We start from the raw sequence: 25,971 nt of genomic DNA, 5'->3' as shown, positions 1-25,971 counted from the left end.
TCGTATGTGCAACTATGAAACAACCATTTGGTCAGAACCCCCAGAATCTGATCAGCTAGAAATAAACGCAGCTGCAACTGCAACAATTACAGCTGGAATTGGTTATTCCACGCTGGAAGAGGTGTGCGCGGGCGTGGATGTACGATGCATGTCCGAGGTGACCTATATTGAAAGACAAGAAAAATTAGTTGAAGAATTTGCGAAAATTGCCATGGAAAATATGAAAGAGGCAGGCGAGTTAGAAAAACGACTCGCAATCGAAAATAATGAAACAATTAACGGTATTCCGTACATAATTGTTGTAGCGGATGGCAGCTGGATGAAGAGATCGTACGGCACTGGTTACGATTCACTTTCCGGTGTTGGTGCCATTATTGGTTACCGCACAAAGAAGGTTCTCTTCATTGGTGTCCGTAACAAATATTGCGCTATGTGCGAATTAGCGGAGCGAAAAAGTTGTGAAACAAAAGCTCATAAGTGCTATAAAAATTTTGATCGCAAAGTAAGCTCCACAAGAATGGAAAGCGATGCCATTGCAGAAGGTTTCAATTGTAGCATCGAAATGCATGGATTGATATATAAAACACTCATCGCAGATGGCGACAGTAATATGTATCAAGCGATTAAAAACAATAATCCATATCGCGAACAAAAGATACCAGTGGAAAAAATAGAATGCAGTAATCATCTGCGTCGTAATCTGCGTCGTAAGCTAACAACTGTGGCTCAAACGACTCAGCCGAAGGGGCACAGAAAGCGTGGATTTATCGAAACACGAAATGTTGTAAAAAAAAAACATTTTGAAAATTCTGAAAGAGATAAAAATCGCAGCTTCTGTACGAAGAGAAGAAATGCAACCTCAACATTATAAGGCTGCAGAGCTACGAAAAGACATATTGAACATTCCTAGCCATGTTTTTGGTCAGCACAAACGATGTAAGGAACGTGGTCGTAAATGCGAAAATGATGAAACTGAGAAAAATTACGTTCCTTTTCTAAAAGTACATGGTCTCTATCAGAAAATAGAAGCTGCTGTTACGTACTTAGCCGCTTACTCTGAAAGCTTGCTGCTGGATGTATCAAATAATGCTGCAGAAGCATTAAATTCGATAATCTGCAAAGAAGTGTCCGGAAAGCGAATTGATTTTAGCAAACGAGGCTCTTACAATGCAAGAGTTGCAGGAGCAGTTTTGCAACACAATACGCAACAAGTGCTTACAGAAATTCATAAAGGCATGAATGAAAGTGTTCCTCCTGTTGTCGAAAAATTGGAGAAGCGACGGCAAATGAAAATCGAAAGAACCAGAGAATCTCGTAGAATAAACGGTAGAAAACGGAAATTCAATCGTGAATCAGGGACAGATCGTCATTACGGTCCTCAATCACAAAAGCCAGATCTTCCAGAAGATGTGTTCGAACAACTTCGTAAAAATCAGCTAGACAAGTTGTTGGACAATGGAAAAAACTGGAAGCAAATTGAGCAGGATAAGAGAGGACAAAGTGAATCCGGACTATGGTTAGCACATAGACAAGAAATGCTAACATCGTCTCATTTTGGAGACGTATGTCGTATGAGACCGACAACGTCTTGTGCAATAATGGTAAAAAATATTTTGTATCCTCCGATTATTGATACCGCAGCTATGAAATACGGTCGCGATCAAGAGGAAGTAGCGAGGAAAGAGCTAGCCGCAAAATTGAATATAGAAATTAAACCTTGCGGATTATTTATTGATAAAGAAAACCCGTACCTGGGTACTTCTCCAGACGGACTTATAGACGAAGATGGTTTAGTGGAGACTAAATGTCCTCTATCGGCTGAACATTTAACAGCAGAAGAAGCCATAGAGAAATTGCCCGGCTTGAAGAGCATCTTTAATAAACGCAATCCGGAATGTATAAATAGAAACCATAAATTCTTTTATCAAATTCAAGGGCAATTAAATATAACACAACGGCAATATTGCAAATTTGCCGTATGGACGCCGAAAAGCATGAAAATAGTTCATGCAGTCAAAGACAATGCTTTTTGGGAAACTAAAATGCTGCCTTTCCTCACACGCTTCTATTACGAATGCATGCTTCCTGAAATTGTAGATAGTCGTTATAATAGACATATGCCAATCAGGAATCCAAAGTATATTATAGAAGCAAAGGAAGAGGCAGCTAAAAAAGTAACTGTTTCGAAAAACAGTCGGCAAAAAGCCAAAGAGAGCGAAAATGTAAGTAAAGAGAAAAAACGAATAAAACTAGACGTTTCGCCAAGAGATACAAATATTTCTGCCGTAACTGCTGTAGATATGGATCAAGACGATGATTGTGTCATTGTAAGTAACACAAGCAGTCAAGATATAAATGAAGATAACACGGCAAGATGGAAGGTCTTTCTAGACGAAAATATTCCTGATATCTTCCAAGTGAAAGACAATGTCTTGCCTACAAACAGTAGATTAAACGACGAATCGTTAGATCGATTTTTACGCGTCGTAAGAGAAACTTCTCCATTTGAAACGCAAAATGTGCTATATATAGCGTTTCCTCGTATGATCGAAGCTAGTCATAGCGACAAAAGCCTCCAAATAATAGGAGGGAATTGTAGTGGTCACTGGCGATGTTTATTTTTTGACGGCAGCAAACTTCACGTATATGATAGTTTACCTTATTGTACGTACGATAAGTTAGTACCCGATGAAAAATATTACATAAAACATCGATATCCAACAATAAATCAAAGTGATATAATTTATGAAAAGGTGGACGCACAACCTGATGCCGACAGTTGTGAATTTATGCCGCAGCATTTGCCACAACTGTAGCTTTAGGAGGTAATCCGTGCAACGAAAGATATTCTAAAAACGTAAGGTGCATGAGAGAACACTTTATAAAAATTATAGAAGACAATAAACTGATACCTTTTCCAAGCAGATAAAAGCTTTTATTTGGATAGCATAGCGTACATTCTGAAAGTACTGATTATAATAAAAATCGGAGCGTCCGTCCCGATGGTACTGGCAAAGTAAAAACCAGAAGCATCTATATCGGACGATTGTGATTTTAATAAAAATCAGAAGAATGTCTTCTATTACAAATAATTATTGCTAAATTATTATCGGAGAAACGAAAACAATATTGGTTGCGTTTTCACGGGAATGGGCGTTGGAGGGGCCCATTCTATTATCAATATTATATATATTTTTTATTATGTAATTTTAGTACTCTTAAAACAGAAAATGTACTGAAAATAAATTTGTCGATTGAAATGACAAAAATATAAACAGTACATGACATAGATATACTTAAAATAAGAATCAAAAGCATCTTTTTGGATGGTATTGCTAACAATAAAAACGTCCGTTGCGATGGTACTGGCAAAGTAAATGTCAGAAGCATTTGTACTGAACGATACTGATTTTAATAAAAATCGAAGCGTTTGTCCCGATGGTACTGGCAAAGTAAATACCAGAAGCATCTATATCAAACGATTCTGATTTTAATAAAAATCAAGAATTTCTTTTATTACATAAATAATTATTGCTAAATTATAATCTGAGAGACGAGAAAAATATTGGTTGCGTTCTCACGGGAATGGACGTTGGAGTGGCCCATTCTATATTGTTAATATTAAAAATGTTTATTATTATTACGTAGTTTTAATATGCATGAAATGTACTGAAAATAAATTTGTCGATTGAAATGACAAAAATATAAACAGTACATAATATAGATATATTGAATCAAAAGCATCCTTTCGGATGGTATTGATAACAATAAAAACGTTCGTTTCGATGGTACTGTCAAAGTAAATGTCAGAAGCATCTATACTGGACGATACTGATTGTAATAAAAATCGAAGCGTCCGTTTCGATGGTACTGGCAAGGTAAATACCAGAAGCATCTGTACCGGACAATTCTGATTTTAATACAAATCAGAAGAATTCGTTCTATTACAAAAATAATTATTTGTAAATTATTTTCGGAGAGACGAAAAAAATATTGGCTGCGTTCTCACGGGAATGGGCGTTGGAGGGGCTCATTCTATATTATAAATGTTTCTTATTATTACATAGTTTTAGTATGCATGAAACAGAAAATATACTACAACTAAATTTGTCCATTGGAATGACAAAGATATGCGGTACATAATATAAGTTTATTGAATCAAAAGCATCTTTTCGGATGGTATTGATAACAAAAGTATCCGTTTCGATGGTACTGACAAAATAAATGTCAGAAGCATCTATGACGAACAATACTTAATTATTTTAATCAAAAGAATGCATTCTAATAGTATTATTTGTAAACTATAATCGAAAATGACAAAAATATTGGTTACATTCTTACGTAATATGAAATATTTCATGACATGTTGCAGAATGCTTTCAGAAGTATTGCACATAAAATGTAAAAGGTTGAAATCTTTCTGAAAGCTCTGTGCAACAATCGGTGTTCTATGAAAATTAAGATCGAAAGCATGCTTATGTTTTCATGTACATAATCACGATTATCTGTTTGGTTTTCAAATATCGATTCTGGAGAGAACAAAAGCGGTCGGAAATTTGTATCTATTAAAAGCGTTATTATTTTCCGACCAAAAATCACACATTTGGCTACATGGTGATAATATCCTCGTATGGATACAGATATTTACATTCTAATATAGATGTAATATCTACATCAAATAATTACTACATCGTATGCATGTATACATGTTTTCAATACATGTATGTATGTACGTGCGCGCTTCGCGTATACATATGTGTAGCACATATGCGCCGCGCGTTGAAGGACGCCATTCCTGCCTATATGTCGATGGTAATATGACAAAATTAAAAATGTCGGTAATTTATCATTGAGTAACATTTTCCGCGTATAGTTGGCGCTGTTACGCGCGATCGGAGTTCGGCTTTCGCAGATTCTTACTACAAATCTGCAGTGCCGACGCGAAGGAAGTTCTCTTGTTGCTTTAGCATCCTCTTAAGGGGATGCTAAAGTGACAGACGAACTCAATCGAGGTCGATAATATAGATTTGGTGAATCTAGCTCGCGGCAAGTGGCGCGGCGAGACGGCTAAGATAGCTATTGCTGCTTCTCCCTCCTCACCGCGCCGGCCGTGGCAGGCGACGCGGAGTAAGAAAGCTATTTTTAGCTTCTCTCTCAGCGCGCCGCCGCGCGCCGGCCGTGGCTGGCTTGGCGACTGCCGCTGGTTTCGCGGCCGACGGGCCCCGCTCCCCGCTCCCTGCGTGCGGTGAGTAGGGAAAGTACGTACTCACTTGCCGACTTTGCTAATTTTTATCTCAACTATTGCGAATTTTAAAAAATGGTAAAGGACTTTTCTTCTCAGTTTGACTTGCTCTATCAACCCAGGAGAGTAAACTTTACCTGACACCCTGTATATATACATACAGAAAAGAAGAAAAGTCCTTTACCATTTTTCAAAAATTACAATAATTACCGAGATAAAAATTAATAAAGTCGGCGAATGAGCGTGTACTTTCCGTATCCACTGCGTGCGGGGACCGCCTAGCGGTCGCCTAGCCATCAGGAGCAGACCGCGCGGCAAGATCGTCAATGACGCCCTTAGTATTTATCATACCAGTACCGTCGAAATAGACGCCTTTGGTATTTATTTTATCAATCAAAATTGATCAAAATTAGTGCTCCGCTATCGCATACATGCGCTACTAACAATAAGAGACATGTACGTGTACATCTTTGGGTATGTGCGATAGCGGAGCGCCGCGCGCTAAGGGACATTTATGCCGATGCGTGTATGTACAAAACCCAGCTTGCAAGCCAAAGTGCTTCCATCTCTCTGTCCCTCGCCTTGATAGAGTAAGACGAGAAGTAAATAAAAAAGGATAGAGGTTCTCAGTTCTGCCTGCATTAGTTTTAGAATCTATCGTTTATATATATAAACCCACGCGCGCGAATTTAATTTTCCTGTAACCAAATATTTTTTAAGAAAACTAACAGAGCAACAAATTTGTTTGTAATTTTTTTACAACACACGGGCAACAAACAAAAAAAAATACAATTAATTTTGCTCTTATTGTTTTTGATAACTAATTCTTATTTCATTGTACAGAAATTACATTTTTATTACAGGCGAATCACTCGAAAAATTATAAAAAACTCAATTTTCAATTTATAGAAATTACGTTTTATTTATATTTATACTTTGTCACGTTTACAGAATATAAATATAAATTAGTAATAAAAATATGTTTCTTATTTTTATTACTATCAAAAATATTCGAAAAGATAATATTGTCGCAAATATACTAAAATTATACACTACTCAAAAGAAAATAGGGAACACTTTCCAGACACCAAAAATTAGGCTATTTTCAAATGACTGTAACTCGGTGAAAAATCATCGTAGATAAAAAATAAAAAAAGCATTTTGAAGCTTGAAGATCCAACTTTAACGCTCTATCAGCAGATTTTCAAAATTCTTTTAACTTCCTTGTCTTATGCAGTAAAAAAGCACACCCTGTTTTGTTCCTTAAAATTTCGTATTTTTGACACTTTGCAGCTCGACCAACAAATTTTTTTCGAACAACTCAAGTAAAGCTTCATAAACTACAACATTTTGCCTACAAAATGCTTTTTTTAAAATTTCTCTACGATTTTTTTTGACCGAGTTACGCTACTTTGAAGCTAAACCTGCATTTTTTACAAATGATATCCGTACTCCGTGAAAAATCATCGTAGACAAAAAATCGAAAAACCATTTTAAAGCTCGAAGTTCCAGCTTCAACATGCTGTTAATGGTTTTCAAAAATTTTCTCAATTTCTTAGTACTATGCCCCAAAAAAGATACACTGTTTTTTCCTTAAAATAACGTATTTTTAACAGCCTGTAGCTCAATAAAAAAATTTTTCTCGACAAATCCAATGCAAGTGCCATAAAGTATGACATTTTCTCTACAAAATGCTTTTTTTAAAGTTTTCTCTACGATTTTTTTTGACCGAGTTACAAGACTTTGAAGATATACATTTTTTACAGTACATTTTTCCGAAAAATGACGTCTACCGCCGACATTAGCATTACCCAATGTGCACCACGTGGAGGTTGTCGGTCGGATTTTTGCACATCGTGTGTGTGTGTGTGTGTGAGAGAGAGAGTGTGTGTGTGTGTGTGTGTGTGTGTGTGTGTGTGTGTGTGTGTGTGTGTGTGTGTGTGTGTGTGTGTGTGTGTGTGTGTGTGTGTGTATGTATGTATCACAGCAGAGATAAGGAGTTCGTCACTTCTGCAGTATTTAATGACTCCAAACCCTCTCTGCTGTGTGTGTATGCGCTCGCGCGCATGAGAGTTCAATAGTGTGTATTTCCTCCTCTCTGATCAATTACTGCTTGCAAGCGTTCTCGCATATTTATACATCTTGCAATACGATCTTGCGGAATGTTGTGCCAAATTTCCGTTAAAATTTCTCCCAATTCTTCTAAATTTCGCGGCTGTTCCTCGCGACGCCTTAATCGTCGTTCCATTTCATCCCAAATGTGCTCGATTGGATTTAAGTCCGGGCTATTGGCGGGATGATTTAACAGTCTAATTGCGTGTCGTTGAAAAAAACGTCGCGTTATATTCGCCGTATGAGGTCGAGCGTTGTCCTGCATAAAAATAAAGTTCCGACAGGTTCGATTTAATAGCAAAACGTGTGGTCGTAGAATATCGTTGATATAACGAACACCCGTCATTGCCGGAGGTGGCAGGATCACTAGATCACTTCGTCTTGTAAGTGATATACACCCCCACACCATCACGGAACCGCCGTTGTAGGATCGTATTGGCATAACGCAACGTCGATCATAGCGTTCATTTCGTCGACGCCAAGTACGTATACGAGCATCATTGCCATAAAGGCAAAAACGTGATTCGTCGAAATATAAATTTCTCCAATCCCTAGCGGTCCAATTTATGTGATCGCGCGCAAATTGATAACGTACTTGGCGATGTACGAGTGTGAGTCTTGGTACTTGTGCACGAACACGAGAACGAAGACCGGCTTCTCTCAAACGGTTGCGAATTGTTTGTTCGCACACATGGCGCAAATGAATGTCATTACGAATGTTTCTTGCGGTAATTATTCGTCTTTCTAATGCATATCGAACAATGGCTAGATCTTGTCTATTTGTCGTTAATCGAGAACGACCACTACCTTCACGTCTCGTGTAATTTCCCGTGTCTTGATATCGTAACCAAGCTCTACTCACTACGGACACAGATGCACCAATATCTTGCGCCACATAACGCATACTAAAACCTTGTTGCAAAAGCGCAATTATGCGTGCAACTTCTACGGCCGATAAATGTCTACGCGGCATTTTGAAAATTCCGTGTCGCTTATCACACTGCGAGAATCGCCGGCGTACTAAACAAAATTTTATTGTATTGAGCATGCAATGTTTACATATGGTCATCTTTGTCTAAAAAGAGATTTTTTTTAGACTAAGACGAATATATGTTTACAGTTCACAGGATTGGAGAAATGTATATTTCTCCGACGAATCATGTTTTTGCCTTTATGGCAATGATGCTCGTATACGTACTTGGCATCGACGAAATGAACGCTATGATCGACGTTGCGTTATGCCAATACGATCCTACAACGGCGGTTCCGTGATGGTGTGGGGGTGTATATCACTTACAAGACGAAGTGATCTAGTGATCCTGCCACCTCCGGCAATGACGGGTGTTCGTTATATCAACGATATTCTACGACCACACGTTTTGCTATTAAATCGAACCTGTCGGAACTTTATTTTTATGCAGGACAACGCTCGACCTCATACGGCGAATATAACGCGACGTTTTTTTCAACGACACGCAATTAGACTGTTAAATCATCCCGCCAATAGCCCGGACTTAAATCCAATCGAGCACATTTGGGATGAAATGGAACGACGATTAAGGCGTCGCGAGGAACAGCCGCGAAATTTAGAAGAATTGGGAGAAATTTTAACGGAAATTTGGCACAACATTCCGCAAGATCGTATTGCAAGATGTATAAATATGCGAGAACGCTTGCAAGCAGTAATTGATCAGAGAGGAGGAAATACACACTATTGAACTCTCATGCGCGCGAGCGCATACACACACAGCAGAGAGGGTTTGGAGTCATTAAATACTGCAGAAGTGACGAACTCCTTATCTCTGCTGTGATACATACACACACACACACACACACACACACACACACACACACACACACACACACACACGCACACGCGCACACACACACACACACACACACACACACACACACACACACACACACACACTCTCTCTCTCTCTCACACACACACACACACACGATGTGCAAAAATCCGACCGACAACCTCCACGTGGTGCACATTGGGTAATGCTAATGTCGGCGGTAGACGTCATTTTTCGGAAAAATGTACTGTAAAAAATGTATATCTTCAAAGTCTTGTAACTCGGTCAAAAAAAATCGTAGAGAAAACTTTAAAAAAAGCATTTTGTAGAGAAAATGTCATACTTTATGGCACTTGCATTGGATTTGTCGAGAAAAATTTTTTTATTGAGCTACAGGCTGTTAAAAATACGTTATTTTAAGGAAAAAACAGTGTATCTTTTTTGGGGCATAGTACTAAGGAATTGAGAAAATTTTTGAAAACCATTAACAGCATGTTGAAGCTGGAACTTCGAGCTTTAAAATGGTTTTTTGATTTTTTGTCTACGATGATTTTTCACGGAGTACGGATATCATTTGTAAAAAATGCAGGTTTAGCTTCAAAGTAGCGTAACTCGGTCAAAAAAAAATCGTAGAGAAATTTTAAAAAAAGCATTTTGTAGGCAAAATGTTGTAGTTTATGAAGCTTTACTTGAGTTGTTCGAAAAAAATTTGTTGGTCGAGCTGCAAAGTGTCAAAAATACGAAATTTTAAGGAACAAAACAGGGTGTGCTTTTTTACTGCATAAGACAAGGAAGTTAAAAGAATTTTGAAAATCTGCTGATAGAGCGTTAAAGTTGGATCTTCAAGCTTCAAAATGCTTTTTTTATTTTTTATCTACGATGATTTTTCACCGAGTTACAGTCATTTGAAAATAGCCTAATTTTTGGTGTCTGGAAAGTGTTCCCTATTTTCTTTTGAGTAGTGTATTACAAAATCGTGTTATACGATTTATTAAGAATATAGAATGGGGCTCTCCATCGCCCATTCCTGTGAGACGCAACCAATCTTCCTTTGTCTCTCCAACATTCTAATTTATCAATTGAGACATTTTTTATATGTATGATAGCCAGCTCACGCTATGATAATTATTTTAAACTAGCTTGCTCCGGATAAACGCCCCTGGTATTTTTTACATCTATCTACCCTAGTAGCAATTAGCTGCAAAATTGCTGTAAATATTGGCAAATTATGTCAGCAGGACGTTATGATCTGCTTCTTCATTCTGCTCAAGTTCTTTGAAAGATTCTGTAAGGCAGATTCTTGTAAGAAATTTTCACTTATCTGCTGTAAGAATTTCAGTATTTTGTTTACAGTCTGCAGTAACGGGAAGAATCTGCTCTGCAGCAAGAATCTGCTCTGCAGCAAGTATCTGCAACCAATTCATTTGCATGCACATTGCATGAATCTTGCTGATAGACTGTCAATAGGAGAATATTAAGAATAATCTTTTACACATATAATTCAATTTTGCTGCACGTAGTTTCTGCTCTTCAGAAAATGCTACTAGGGTAGTTCACGATGAACGCCTTTGACAATTACAATACTTTTCGAGTATCATAATACTTTTTATGAATAAAATTAAATAAATTTATTTGCTGGGAAATGGCATAAATTTATTATTTTCTATAATTTGAACAAAATGTTGTCTCATACATTTTATGTTCTCAGAATATTTTTGATTAGAAGGATTGCCTCCTAAAGCTACAATCGTGGCGAAAACTGCAGCATAAATTCCACAACTTGTGCCATCAGGTTGAGGTTGAACCTTTTCAAATATAATATCATTCAAATATAAAATAAGATTATTTTAATAAGTAATTGTTTAAAGAGATTTACAAGTTTCATTAAATAATTAAAATTATGTCTCGACATAAAGTAACAGTTGCATGAATTGAAGCTGTAATGCCGTGATAACATAATTTTAATTTATTATTAAAAATCGTAATTCTATTTACATTATTTTTCAAATAAATCTTAGTATTCGAGTAAATTTCTTTATGCAATTAAAAATTAGAACAGTGCGCGATCAACCGTGGTATCCCATATACCGCCCGTATAGGCGCATAGCAAGGGACACAATTTCTGCCGAGTTTCTCCAGCATGTCGATTCGTGTCTTCTCTCTCGACCCAGCGTCGTGCGAGGAAGATGCGCTATTGAAACGCTCCCTATTACTGTCCGCCCGCACCCCGACCTCCGCCGTGCTGCCGCGAAACACATACATACGTGCGCGGCTTCGCATGTGTGCGGCAGCCGCGCACGTACGTGTTTCGCGGCAGCACGGCGGAGGTCGAGGTGCGGGCAGACAGTAGTGGGGAGCGTTTCAATAGCGCATCTTCCTCGCTTGATGCTGAGTTGAGAGAGAAGACACGAATCGACATGCTACCATGGAGAAACTCAAAAATTGGAGAAATTTAATAACTATAAAGCTTCTATCAAACTTTTAACTATTGATATGATCAATGTAATGATTAATTTTTTAGTTTATAATTTTACAGTTGCAACTTTTGTTTTTATTTCTTTTATTTTTACTATTGCTAATAAATATATTGTATTAGAGGTCGTCCACATTGAATATTAGTTTGTTTACGTATATTCACCTAGGTGGCGTTTAAAATGCTAATTCAAAGCAAACTACGGGAGTATCTATTTACTTATATGATCTGTGATAGGCTTTGCCGCGTGAGCATAATGTCCAGCGAGAAGCAAGAAATGGGCAAAATGCCGAGAATTACACGCAAATGTAAGTATTACATAATAAAAATTTATAACACACACACGAGAGAGAGAGAAAGAGAGAGAGAGAGAGAGAGAGAGAGTAGGCAAAACATGTGATTATTTATTGTTTTCTTTTTCTTGTTACAGCGAAAAGTGACGGCGCCACGCGAGGTAGCTGTACAGGGTGATGCAGATACATACAGGACGCACAAATGGTTGCATACGGCGGGAGCCAGGGGCAGGCAGGGTCAGTAGGTAACGACGGCATACACATGTACCGGTATAATCGTTATCGATCGAGTGGATCGCGCGCATTTTTATCAATTTATCAATTTTATGACGGACTTGCAATCACTGCAATTATTATATAAAAGGAGAAAACAATAAATAAAGATGAAAAATTAAATTTTAAAGTGTTATCACATTAAAAAAAGATAAACAATAAAACTTTTCTTTTCTCTTCTTTACTTTTCGCGCACATTATTTAGCATTGCTGGTGTTATTTTGCGACTAGCTGCTTGTATTTTATTTATTAGATCTTCACGAGTGCGTGGTAATGTCTGATACACCTGATCTCGTATGTATCCCCATGCAAAAAAATCCATAGGTGTGAGATCAGGTGATCGTGGTGACTACTCGTTAAGATCGCTATGGATCCCTATCCATATGACTATGTGTGAGTTTTTTTAAAACTCCCGGTGTAGAAGTGCCGTATGGGCTGGATAACCGTTTTGCTAGAAGATAATTTTATTTTGGGAGATATTCAATTGAACGTTGTTTAATAAATTTTGCAAAGTGTTTTCCAGAAATTCCGCATAAACTTTACTGTAAAATTAATATTTTCAGAAAAAAGTTTGGTCTCACAATTAAATTTTTTTCAATCATTTAAACATTAGTATTATATTGTCTCTGAACATTTCATATAAGGCGTTTCTTTCAGGCAAAGGGGATTCTCTTCCGTATAAAAGTGTTCGACGATTAATACGATCATCACTTCATCCGTCCACAAGAAGATTCTTCTTAAAAGTTATTATTCGAATTGTCTATGTCAATTTATGGTAAAAATATTGAATAATACAATTGTTTTTTTTTATATTATCTACTGTTTTGTTAAATTATAAGAAATTATTATTTTTCTATTTATTATTTAGGTAAACATTTTTTTATCTTGCAGGCATTATGAAATGTAATTTGCACGCTATAAAAATAATAAATTATTAAAATATTATATTAATCTTATATCGTTTAAAATTTAATCACAAAATTTTTCTCCACGAGGTAATTTTGGAGAAACAATTTTTGCATCCTGTGTCAATTAAAAAAAACTTTTTTTCAAATTTTTTAAATAATTATGCAGCTTGATAGGATGTACATACATTCTATATTGTGCTTAATACATCTGATAGTAATATGCGGATTTGTTGAAAGAGCCAGTTTTACTTGATCGATCATTTCTTCGCATTAGTACATTTCGTAGACGCGTTGACTCGTAAAGAGCTCTATGTTGGCAAAATCGACTATATAAAATAGTGAAAAATTCATGTATTGATTGTCACTTATCAGGATTGTCACTTATGATTAGCGTATAGAACTGTCGTTCTCTTTTCATTTTTATGACATTCTTCATAAATGAGTAACATATTTGCTAACTCTTCGACTGTAACGAGAACGCGGTATTATTGACTGCATTACTAATGTTACTTTTTACGTTATGTATTTTTTGAAAGAAAGTCAGAATGAAACAATGCTGATTTGTCTCATATTTGCATTTATTTTAACGCGGGAAGAGAAGAACGTGTAGCCTCCTCCCGCTTTAAAATAAATGCGAATCTGACAAAAGACAATCGAGCTGTGGCCAGAGAGAAGTTGTTGGTTAGAGAAAAATTGTGTAACGTGACATATAGTGCAACCAACAATGCCTCCTCGATACAGTAACGAAGAGTTAGCGAACATGCTGCTTATTTATGGAGAATGCCATCAAAGTGAAAGAAGAGCGGCAGCTTTATACGCGATTCGATATCCCGATAAACGGCACCCGTCACCTTCTCTATTCGGCAGTCTATATCGTCGACTTTGCCAGTCTGGCACTTTACATGAGTCAACACGTCCAAGAAACGTACGTCAACGCGACGAACAAATGATTGACCAAGTAAGGGAGGCTGTGTCAGCAAATCCACACACTAGCACTCGAGCTGTTGCACGTGACTTGAATATTACGCAAACCAGGGTGCACAGAATAATTAAAAAAAATCTGGAATGGCATCCTTATAAACGCCATACAACACAAAAATTGTTTCCACAAGATTTACCTCGTCGCGAAAGATTTTGCGATTGGATCTCAGATCAAGTAAGCATTTATGTAGATAATAAACAGAAAAATTAAAATTTGTATAATTTGAAAAAATAGTAATAATTTAAAACTGTAAAAAATTCAACTGTATTATTATATATTTTTATCGTACAGGTTGACATAGACAATGTTGCACACGACATTTTTTTAAGAAGAATCTTGTGGACGGATGAGTGTACGTTCCGAAGTGATGGTCGTATTAACCGTCACAATGAGCATCACTACGCAGAACAAAATCCGCATTGTCGCAAGGAAACGAATATTCAGGGACATTTTAATGTAAACGTTTGGATGGGAATCGTGGACAACGTAGTCATCGGGCCACATTTTTTCCCGGAAAATATTAATATTACAGCGGAAGTTTATGTGGACTTTTTGGAAAATACTTTGCCAAATTTATTGGCTAATGAGCAATTAAATATCCCCCAAGATGAAATTATTTTCCAACAAGACGGTCATCCAGCCCACACGGGACTTCTGACACGGGAAATTTTAAATCATAGATATCCTCAAAGATGGATAGGAATCTACAGTGATCTTCACGAGTGGCCACCACGATCACCTGATCTCACACCCATGGATTTTTTTGCATGGGGATACATACGAGATCAGGTGTATCAGACATTACCACGCAGTCGTGAAGATCTAATAAATAAGATACAAGCAGCTAGTCGCAAAATAACACCAGCAATGCTGAATAATGTGCGACATTTCATGCGCAGAGTAGCATTATGTTTGGAAGACGCAGGAGGCTATTTTGAACATTTATTGTGAAAATTAATAGTTTAATAAATTGTTTTCATTAAAATTTAAAAAAAGTTTTTGATTGAAATACTTCCTTGTGCCCTTAATATTTTTATCTCGCATCTTAGAAATAAACAATATCATCTTCTATCAATTATAAATTATCATTGGCGATATTTATAGAACATTCCGAACATTCAAGGATGTGAATATCAAATTAATTTTGCTAGCAATCTTTTGCAATTTAAAAATTTTATCAAAATTGATAACGCTAATAAGCGCGAAAAGTAAAGAAGAGAAAAGAAAAGTTTTATTGTTTATCTTTTTTTTATGTGATAACACTTTAAAATTTAATTTTTTATCTTTATTTATTGTCTTATTTGTTGTTTTCTCCTTTTATATAATAATTGCAGTGATTGCAAGTCCGTCATAAAATTGATAAATTGATAAAAATGCGCGCGATCCACTCGATCGATAACGATTATACCGGTATATGTGTATGCCGTCGTTACCTACTGACCCTGCCTGCCCGTGGCTCCTGCCATATGCAACCATTTGTGCGTCCTGTATGTATCTGCATCACCCTGTACCCCTCCTCAAACACCCCAACGATATGAAGAAGAAAGTAGAGAGGAGGGAGGAAGAGAGACAAGTCGATGAAGAGCGGGAAGGAGGAAGAAGAGGAGGAAGAAGAGGAGGAAGAGGCGGAGGAAGAGGAGGCGGAAGAGGAAGAGGAGGCTTCCTAAACAAAAATGTAAGTAATTTATAGACATTTGTATAAATGTTTGTACTGTATGTCCGTCCATTTAGCAAACTAAGTTTTAAATGACATATACATTTTGATGTAAAAAGGACAGTTTGCTATCTGGATCTGTTTATATATTATCATATGATATTGATAAAATACAATTTTTTTTGTTGTAGCAAGTCAACCAACTAGTGCGGCGGGCACTACAAAAAGAAAGGAGGCGGATGTATGTTGGAGGATACGCGTATCAAGCGTACGTTCCTCCAGCATACGCAGCACCGCCTCCTCCGCCGCCGATGCAATATCCAGTGTTGCCACCGCCGCCGCCGACGGTGATACAAATGCCGCCACCGCCGTCGTCGCAACCGCCAACACCGTATCCATATGGATACGGTAATTACTATTACCGATATCCATATCAATAAAAACATATTTTATAACCTTATTTTAAAAACATTTTTAATAACATTATATTGATATATAAAAAATAAACAATTATATATTTATAAAAATAATTGTATACGTTATTGATATCTCTTTTTCTCTCTTTTTCCCCCTTTCCCCCTCTCTCTCATTTTTTCTTCTCTCAAATTACACATATACACACGCACACATGCACGCACATACACATGCGCACGCAGGCACGCACGCAGGCATACACATGTAGACACAAACGCTTGCTCGCAAAACAAATACGCTTCCACGCACACACACACACACACACGCTTGCACCTACGCTTACAACACGTACACATGCAGGACACGCGCTTATAGACATCCAGCCACATAACATCAATTTTATGTAAAAAACGAAAAAAATTTTTTATTTGGTACGTACAGCTGTCACATGATAAAAATATTTGCTTAGTGTGCAAAATCTCTGATATATATACACAAAATGAAACCTTATTCCCCTAAGAATAATATATGCGAATAATATTGTGCAATTCAAAGTAAGATTGAAAGTTTAGAAAAAAGATTAGCTCAAATAAAATTTTTATAATTGCAAATCTAGATACAAGACGATGAAAAGAGGAGTCTCATTGCACGCACGCATTTTGTAGAAATGTACTTGCGATTTCATTATATGCATTAATATTGCATTACAATATTCAAAAATGTATGCAATGAGATACATTTTGGAGAGAAAAAGCGAAAACTCGTAATTGTAAAAAATGTATACATTTTTATACACGAACAGACTTAGATGTCTAGCCAGTCTGGCGATATACGAACAGGATATACGAACAGTCTTACATGACGATGGCGGCACCATCTATCGCAAGAGTCAGCAACTATTTTTATAGAGAGACTCCTTTTTCATCGTCCTGAATCTGGTGATAGCTCTACGTACCAAATAAGAAATTTTTTTTGGATTTGCAATTATACAAATTTTATTTGAGCTAATCTTTTTTTCTAGGCTTTCAATCTTAGTTTGAATTACACGATATTATTCGTATATGTTATCCCTAGGGGAATAAGGTTTCATTTTGTATATATATATCGTAGATTTTGCACACTAAGCAAATATTTTCATCATGTGATAGCTCTACGTACCAAATAAGAAATTTTTTTTTGTTTTTCACATGAGATTGATCTTATTCCTCTAGATTTTGGTGCGTACTTTACTTCTATAAAAGAGTTTTGCGATTCTATAAAGCCAATTAAAAAATTAGTTAAAATAAAAAATGTCGGTAAAACAGACGACTTTAGAATCCCCTTAAATCGGAGCATTTCACACCGGGATGATTTGGGCGTACCCGTTGCGCCCCGCCGGCCCGTGAGTACAGTCGGCACTTAGCGTAACAACGCGGCAACGGCGCGGAGCAGCGAGAGAAAGCGAGATACCGGATTTGCGAATACCGGAGCATTAGAAGAGGACGTACTGCCCAAGGAGAGCAAACTACTGCTAGGAGCGAAGAGGATGTACAATAGGGCAGCGGGCCTATCACCGGCAAAAATCAGTGCAGGAAAGAATCATGACGTCACGCGGAAATTCGGCAGAGCCCGGCGAGCCGGAAAGCGCGGATCGGCTTATCACTGTCGTGCGTACCGTCACATGGAGAGGTTTCGCCTAGAGAAAGTCCCGCAGAAGACGACCACCTGCCGAAAATTTGTAAGCTGCGCTTACGATAACCGTAGATTTAAGAAGTCGGGTGAGGGTCGATCTCCGTTTTCGCGAGTAATTAATGCCGCATACCGTAAATGAGATCCCGCGATTCCGAATTACCGTCGCAGTAGCGAAGCTTCTAGAGAGATCGACCGCAGCCCGGATTCCGTCGTAAGTCTCGGGGATACGCGCGCACCGACAGTCACCCGTGCCGTTTAGATTTAAGAAATATTTCTGTATGATACGTTTTGCATGCTCTGCATTATATGTTTGAGTTGTGAGAGATTTCCCTACCGTATCGAGTTAATTTCGTCGTAAGTACCTCTCGGGGATACGCGCGCACCGACAGTCACCCGTGCCGTTTAGATTTAAGAAATATTTCTGTATGATACGTTTTGCATGCTCTGCATTATATGTTTGAGTCGTGAGAGATTTCCGTACCGTATCGAGTTAATTTTCCGAGAGAATCTTTATACCAAACGGGTGTTTGTAAACTTGCTCGTAATCGCGTCGGTTATCGAGAGAAGTCTCAGACCGATTACGGGAAGTCGCATAAATAGCTCGGTGCGTGGAATTTGCGCGGACCGATCTCCGCGAGACTTGAGCCGATCGGTCTCTGCGGGAATCGTCCCTTATGAAATTACCGCGACTACACCGGCTACCGGGATGCCGGAGATTTAATTGTCGTGTTTGTTAGTTGCCGATCGCGCTCCGTTGTGAGGAGCCGTACGTCCGTGCAAAAACCGTATAAAATTGTAAGTTATTAGGGTGTGAGATAATTATCGTCCGTACCGCATGTGTTTGCGTTACGAGTGTTAATGTGTCGTGAATTCTCGTCCGCCGTAAAGTATTGTCCGTCTCCATCGTTTTCTCTCGCCTTTTAGTATTTCCGATCGTGTAAGTTATACTCCCGTCGATTGTACGCACCGCCCTTCTCTATCTCTATCTTTTCTTCAAACTCGCTACTATTTCTTCCGCCTATTGCCCATTGTAAAATTATCGTCCATCTGATCCTCACTGTAAAGTATTGTCACATGAACCGCGTCTGTCACCGTAGGAAATATATTGTTATTAATTATATAATTTATTTGTAGTGTGTGATTGCGTTTCCCTCCCCCTTCCTCCCCGTAAAGTTAAAGACCGCGCCCCTCTGCCATATGCTGAGTGAGCCGCGGGCAGCGGTATTGCGTCGTGATTTCGTCTTTTGAGATTTTAAGTGGTGCGAAGAATCGCGCGTGGCGCCCAAGTAAGAATTACATTTTTATTATTATCGCTTCCCCCCCCCCCGAAACTAATTGTATGTGCCCCCCTGCGTTTGGCGAACGCGGGAAAAGTACGTTACAGGTCATACATTGAACAAATCATAAATATTATAATATATTAGGTGTATGCATTAATTTTAAAGGATTTACAAGAGATGGCCTAATTAGTATAATACTATATCGCATCGGGCCAAATTGTTGCTAACTTCATGTCAAAGCATCATCAAGTGGCTTTAGTTTTCTGTATGCACCACTGCCGAATTGTAAACATTGTTTTTTTGAGCATTAAATATGTCGAAATTTGTGCCAACAAAACGGCATTTGCGGGAAGCTTTTCTTTTTTGCTTCCATTCAAAGAAAAGTGTTGCTGAAAGTCAACGAATACTGTCGGAAGCTTATGGTGATTATGCTCCATCGATTTCAACATGCGAGTACTGGTTTCGACACTATAAAAAAAGATGATTTTAACACGGAAGACAAGGAACGTCCAGGCCAGCCAAAAAAGTTTGAGGATGAGGAATTCGAAGCTTTCCTCGATCAAGACCCAAGTCAAACGCAAGAAGAAGTTGCAGAATCATTAAATGTTGATCAATCAACAATTTCCAGATGTTTGAAGGCTATTGGAATAATTCAAAAGCAAGGATATTGGGTGTCGTACGAATTGAAGCCAAGGGACATCGAAAGGCACAAAATGACCTGTAAATTGTTGCTTCAAAGCTACAAAAAAAAGTTTTTTTGCATCGTATCGTGTCGGGTGATGAAAAATGGATACATTACAATAATCCGAAGCGCAAAAAAATATGGTGCAGGCCAGGCGAACCATCAACATCGACGGCAAAGCCGAATATTCATGGCGCCAAGCTCATGCTCTGTATTTGGTGGGATCAGTGGGTGTACTGTATTATGAGTTGCTCCAACCCAACAAAACTATCACTGGAGAACGCTACAGTCAACAATTGATGCAATTGAGCCGAGCATTACAGCAAAAAAGGCCAGATTACGCGAAAAGACACGACAAAGTGATTTTCCAGGCACGACAATGTTCGGCCTCACGAAACCGGTCAAGGAAACATTGGAAGCGCTTAACTGGATGTTCTACCACACCTGTCGTACTCTCCAGATATTGTTTCTTCGGATTACCACCTATTTCGATCGATGGTTCATGTCCTGACAGAGCAGCGCTTCCATTATTATAAAGATATCAAAAAATGGGTCGATTCATGGATAGCTTCTAAAGATGTATCATTCTTTCGACGTGGAATCCATTTATTACCAGAAAGATGGGAAAAAAAATAGCTAGGGATGGGAAATATTTTGAATGATCAATTTGGTAACTATTTCATCACAGCAAAGCCGTAAGTTTACCTTAAAATTCTTTAAAATTAATGCATACACCTAATAATATCAGACTTTGATATTACAACGTGTGATGGAATGCATGTTTTAGCTGAAGGTGTTGTGAAAGTCCACTGTAGAGCATTTCTCAAGTATTGTATAGTGGATAGAAAAATATTTAACATTGATAATTTCAATTAAAAAATGAGAAACTTTAACTTTGGGCATTTGCAAAGAGATGCACCTGCACTTCTATTAGAAGTATATCTTGACAATGGTTTCCGACAGAGTGCTTCTCAAATTATTGTTTTAGCTCACACTTTGCCTTTTTTGATACATGAGTGGATTACACAGTATGAAAAACAATAGCAATGTTGAAGTTGATGTTAATGTTAATAATGAGACACAGGATATTGAGGTCATTGAAAAAATACATTGTTTTGTAAGACTCTTGCAAATTATAAATGTATGCTTCTCGTATGAGATTAGTGATGAATGTGCAGATTTATTGGGTCAAATGATTGAAGTTTATCATGCACAATTTAATTGTCTTTACCCGGAGTACATAACTCCTAAATTTCACTTTTTAATTCATGTTGTCTATTACATTAAAGAGTTTGGACCACTGCGTCAACAAATGTGTTACAGATTTGAATCTGAACATGCTTATTTTAAATCATTAGTGCCAGTAGTGCGTAACTTAAAAAATATTTCTTTTACATTAGCATACAGGCATTAAGCACTTCAGTGTTCAAGGCTAGCTACATTTCCAGGTACACCTTTAAAGAAATATTTGTATGAAGGTGACAAAATATCCCCTGGTATCAGGGTGTTTTTTCGAAATCTTCCCAATGTTTGTATTTTTGATAAGTATATTTTAGAGAATGAGAAACCTACTACATGTCAGATGATGCGAAACCAAGAACTTAAAATTTATGGAACTACGTACAAACACAAATACACTACTTTGTTAAAATACAATGATGATTTCCACAATTTGGCAAAATCGAGGAAATATTTGTTTATGGCAATTGTAAATTTCTTCTTTTTTCAGTTCTTAAGATTGATACTTACGATTATACCCTAAATGCGTAATGTAATTAATCATGTACCCCCTTTGCATGATGTATTAGAATTAAGCGAATAAATTTTTCCACACTCATTGTTATGTTTTTCAATTATGAATAAAAAGTACATTATTTTGCTAAACCATAGCCGTACAGAATTTTATGGTTAAGATTATTACTGCATATTGTATACTGATGACTTTTCGTTGTTATAAATAATATAAAAAATTAATATATACATTGTGTGTAATATTTATTTCAATTTTATTTAGAATAAAATGTGCATTGTAGCTAGTTTCTTTAAATTCTACTATATATTATACCATTTGCCTACCTGCATCATAGCCAATGTTTATTGCAGAATAAATATAAAAATATACTTTTATTAATGACACCTACATTCATCACATTATTAATATTACCATATTTATTTATTTATTCTTTTTAATGCTATCAAGCTTCATGTGTAATTTCTGTAAGTGTGTGATCTTAGTGATGTGTTGTTTTTTTCTAAATGTGTTATTTGTGCATTAATTATACACACATTATATGCATTCAATTTGCTGAGGTATGATTACACGCATAAATTGTATTATTTAACACGCCTAAAAGTGTATTATTCATTGTAACACAGAACTGGTGTATCGTTTTAATACATTTGTGTGATTTTAACACATCAGCTATGTTGTTTAAACACATCAACACATCAATTTAGTGAATTATGTGTTGTTTTAACACACCTGATAATACGTCTGTTTTTACAGTGTACTTCCTGAAATTCCTCTGCCTCTCAACCGTTCGTGGTTTACCTCCTCTATATGGCTCAGTCTTCTACCCGAGGCTTATAGCGCAGACCTACACGCACGAGCGGACGAGATGGAAAAGCCTGTGCTACTGAGATGCAAAGCGAGCCTGTGCTACTGAGATGCAAAGCGAGCCGTCGCTGAAAGATAAAACAGAGGAGAATACACTGCAAATCCAAATGCGTTAATTTAACACGCTTAACGCGTGTATTTTGTTGAAGCCACTTTTAACACGGTTCTTGGCGTGTAAAATTTGAACACGCTTAATACGCATTAATACAACTCATTAAATAACACGTTTAAAGTGTGTAATTTGTTGTGTGTAATAAATGGTATACTATTATTTGTAAAAGTTTGATTGTATTACATATTCTTAACAGAACAAAATAATAATATTATTTTCTTAATATTTTGTTCTCTTAAGAAAGCGTAACACTTTCAAACTTTTACATATAGTAGTATGCCATTTATTACACACAATAAATTACATATTTTGTGCTTATAAACTTTAAATGATAATGTACATAAATGAATACTTGTGTTTTAATTTTTAAATATGTTTTATATAAACAATACTAGACTACATTTTAGCATACGTTTGTACTTTGTTGAATCGAGATATTACCGGAGACCAGTATTAACCAATAATTAAATCCCAGTCATCTCCCAAAAGGACGTTACATATTTAAAAATAATATTCTAACATAAAAGTTATCTTTCTAAATTTGAAATCAAAGGATTGTATCTGTTGAAAAAAATCAGAAGTTTATGTTTCGCATGTGGAAAACATTTTTAATGTTAAATAAAGAAACATTTCTAATTTCGAAATTAACAGTTTTAACTTTTACTTGATTTTTTTTAATAAGAATATAAGATATAGTTAAATCTAATTGTATAATACTGAATATAAGATATAGATAAATCTAATTTAAAAATAATACTGAATATAAGATATAGTTAAATCTAATTTGTTGTTTTTAAATTATCACAATCACGAACGAATTTCATCAAAACAGTGGAACGACTTTTTAAAGAAGTAGACAGAATCTCATGTTCCATATATTCTAAAATATTTGCGTAAGATTTTGGACATTCCATATGCCAAACATAATATCCACTTAAAAGGCCTGCGATGACCTTATGAACAGTTGGCTGTGGAATTTTAACTTTTATTTCATCAGCTACAATATATGCTGATGCAATTTCTTCGTTTGTCATATATATTACTGCACGTGGAGCTTCTTTTTCTGAAGTTGTAAGATCTTCAGTCGAACACAGAACCTATGAACAAATTTTGAACAAATAGTATTAATAGTATTTTACACGATTTTACATACTGATAATAACATTTTAACTATTTACTGATTTATATACATAATGTGTAATAAGATATTCACCTCTTTTATTATAAATAACATAGAATATCTTTTCTTGCATTTTTTATAAATAAGTTCTTTTTGCAATCGTTCCAAAATTTGTACTTGTGATATTTGATCAGCTTCTTTTATAGAAAAATATTGTATTTGTTTATTAATCATGACATCAATTTTTTCAAAAAAAGTTTCTTCTGTTATGGACTTCATATTAAAAAATTCAAAAAGTAACTAAAAAATAGCAGCAATGTTGATAATTATATGTATCACAATTAGAACAACAATTTATTATTAATTTTTCAGAACATTTTAAAAGTAAAATGATGTACCATTTCATAATATTGTAAAGATGGATATTTTTTAACAATTTCGTTAATTCGATTGGATTTGTTTTCGATCCATTGTCTCCGCACAGGCATTGTAATTTTTAAAAGTCGCTTTATATGTGACGCGTTATTTTCCATAAATTTTTTTTCCAATTCTTTCAGAGCGTTAGTTATGTCCGATTCAGTTGGTCTAAAAAATTAAATTATATATTTAAATAGATTTTCACTACTAAATATAAATATATTATTTTCTTTTACTACTAAATTTAAAAATGACTTATAAATTACGCTGTAGAAGTTTGAACGACAGATGCAAAAGTAGTTGCACTTTTGGGTTTGCCCTCATAGTCTCTTTTTTGTGTCTGATTTTTTTTCATGTTGGCTCGATGATTCCGAATCCATGTACTTAATTGAACTCTAACAATTTCCTAGTAAAATAAAAGTTTCATGATAACAAAAATTAAAAATTGCGAAGTTAATAAACTATTACATATAATAATACTTACACAACCATTTCTGCCACCGGCAAGTTCTGAATATGCAGCCACAATACTGCGTGCAAGATTACTGTAATCTAACTTTGTGGGCTTTGTATTTGTTGCTTCCCACAAGTATTGCCCCCAATGTGCAATAAAATATCGTTGTGCTTTTAATATACCATCAGTTTTGAGCTTGATTTGTAAATCATAAGATAGTGAAGGTAATACTGCTGGATATGGTATGGATCCTGATGACTCCTTAGATATAACTGTTTGTTTGTTTCGACTTTGTACAGATTGTTCATCATGAACATCAGATGTATGCGGTGTGGCTATATAATCTTCTCTCTCTTTATCGTCTTCTTGAAGTAAAGTCTTTAAATTTGTTTATAAATGTATTTAATATTTATAAATAATTGTTTAATAAATATTTTTATTTTTTATTTGTAAAATAAATATGTTCATATTCTCTGTATTTAATTTCTGATGTGATTAAAATAAACAATAATCAAAATATATGTAGATAACAAGCGCAGCTTGGAATTTTGAATATTACAACATTCATATACTTTCACATAAATTATATACATAAAAAAATCTTACCTTTTCTTTAATACCTTCCGTCAAAACTGGAGAATTTTGTATTTTACGTGATGTAAAATCATTTAAGTCAGTAGCTAGTTCAGTATGTAATACTTTGATATCAATTGGTTCAGAATGTAATATTTTTATACCGTATGTGTCATCAATTGGAATATCTTGAGTAATATCAGAAATGAAACTAGTAGATGGTGATGATGATTCGATTACAAGACTTGATGGTTTTTCAAACAAAAGTATGTTAACCTCACTTTTGTCCTCAATTTCATCATCTTCTTCGATGTCACACAATTTATTATTTCGATCGACATCGTTTTTTTGTAATACAATTTCTTTATTATTAATCATTGATCGTAATACTACATCATTATTGCAGGCTTTTATGAAAGCATCACGTACAATTTTAACGTCGGAGATAAAGTTGTTAGATGAAAATGTAATGCGTTTACAACGTTCCCCAATTACACAGTACACTTTCTTCTCCATCTTAAATAAAGTAAACTAAATATTACACGAATTATCTAAACTTTTAAATTGCACATAAGAACTACACAGAATAAGAGATCACATTGCCCAGGGAAAACCGCTTGCTCGTTCTAACATGTCTGTACTGCAGTGCGAGCAAGATAGACAGATTGATGCGCGCGCAGAGTTGCTGCGCGTATCTAGGCAACGGACAACGTCCAACAAAGAATAATAATTATTATAGTGTAAAAAATAATATCGGCATATTCGAGAAAACAAACGCAACATTTGTACGTTTAATATGTTTATAAGTTTACTGTGTTAAACATATTTGTAAGCAATATATAAATCAGTACAAATCGCAATTTTTGTAAATGGTAAAATAACATCAATT

At 36.0% G+C, this 25,971-nt stretch overlaps 2 protein-coding genes across 4 annotated transcripts; one reads left to right on the top strand and one right to left on the bottom strand.

Annotated features, from left to right (window-relative positions):
* Positions 1-15,728: 15,728 nt before the first annotated feature.
* LOC120357261 (extensin-like) lies at positions 15,729-16,211 on the top strand. The gene is made up of 2 exons (XM_039447370.1): positions 15,729-15,763; positions 15,934-16,211. The coding sequence occupies exon 2, from the start codon at positions 15,982-15,984 to the stop codon at positions 16,180-16,182; it is 201 nt and encodes a 66-aa protein (XP_039303304.1). The 5' UTR covers positions 15,729-15,763; positions 15,934-15,981; the 3' UTR covers positions 16,183-16,211.
* A 6,642-nt stretch (positions 16,212-22,853) lies between these two features.
* Positions 22,854-25,740, bottom strand: LOC105204165. Of its 3 annotated transcripts, none has more exons than XM_011173224.3 (6): positions 25,116-25,740; positions 24,540-24,887; positions 24,322-24,461; positions 24,037-24,223; positions 23,732-23,938; positions 22,854-23,615 (listed from the first exon to the last, which is right to left on the bottom strand). In XM_011173224.3, exons 1-6 carry the CDS (start codon positions 25,596-25,598, stop codon positions 23,298-23,300), a joined length of 1,683 nt encoding a protein of 560 aa, XP_011171526.2. In that variant the 5' UTR covers positions 25,599-25,740; the 3' UTR covers positions 22,854-23,297. The 3 variants fall into 3 exon arrangements, with proteins under 3 accessions (XP_011171526.2, XP_025997041.1, XP_025997042.1); XM_026141257.2 differs by having other exon boundaries at positions 23,396-23,615; positions 23,732-23,835; positions 25,116-25,738; XM_026141256.2 differs by lacking the exon at positions 23,732-23,938 and having other exon boundaries at positions 25,116-25,739.
* Positions 25,741-25,971: the final 231 nt, after the last annotated feature.

The sequence above is a fragment of the Solenopsis invicta genome, chromosome 3 (assembly GCF_016802725.1).
Source record: "Solenopsis invicta isolate M01_SB chromosome 3, UNIL_Sinv_3.0, whole genome shotgun sequence".
Taxonomy (NCBI): domain Eukaryota; kingdom Metazoa; phylum Arthropoda; class Insecta; order Hymenoptera; family Formicidae; genus Solenopsis; species Solenopsis invicta.
The sequence above is the reverse complement of the archived record's forward strand: the minus strand, read 5'-3'. Positions and strand labels throughout refer to the sequence as shown.

Excerpts from the sequence above, each read along its gene's own strand:
- LOC120357261 (XM_039447370.1), top strand. The coding sequence starts at position 15,982 with ATGTATGTTGGAGGATACGCGTATCAAGCGTACGTTCCTCCAGCATAC.
- LOC105204165 (XM_011173224.3), bottom strand. The coding sequence starts at position 25,598 with ATGGAGAAGAAAGTGTACTGTGTAATTGGGGAACGTTGTAAACGCATT. Across the intron at positions 24,888-25,115 it reads CGGAAGGTATTAAAGAAAAG|ACTTTACTTCAAGAAGACGA; the intron begins GTAAGATTTTTT and ends ACAAATTTAAAG. Across the intron at positions 23,616-23,731 it reads TGTTATTTATAATAAAAGAG|GTTCTGTGTTCGACTGAAGA; the intron begins GTGAATATCTTA and ends ATTTGTTCATAG.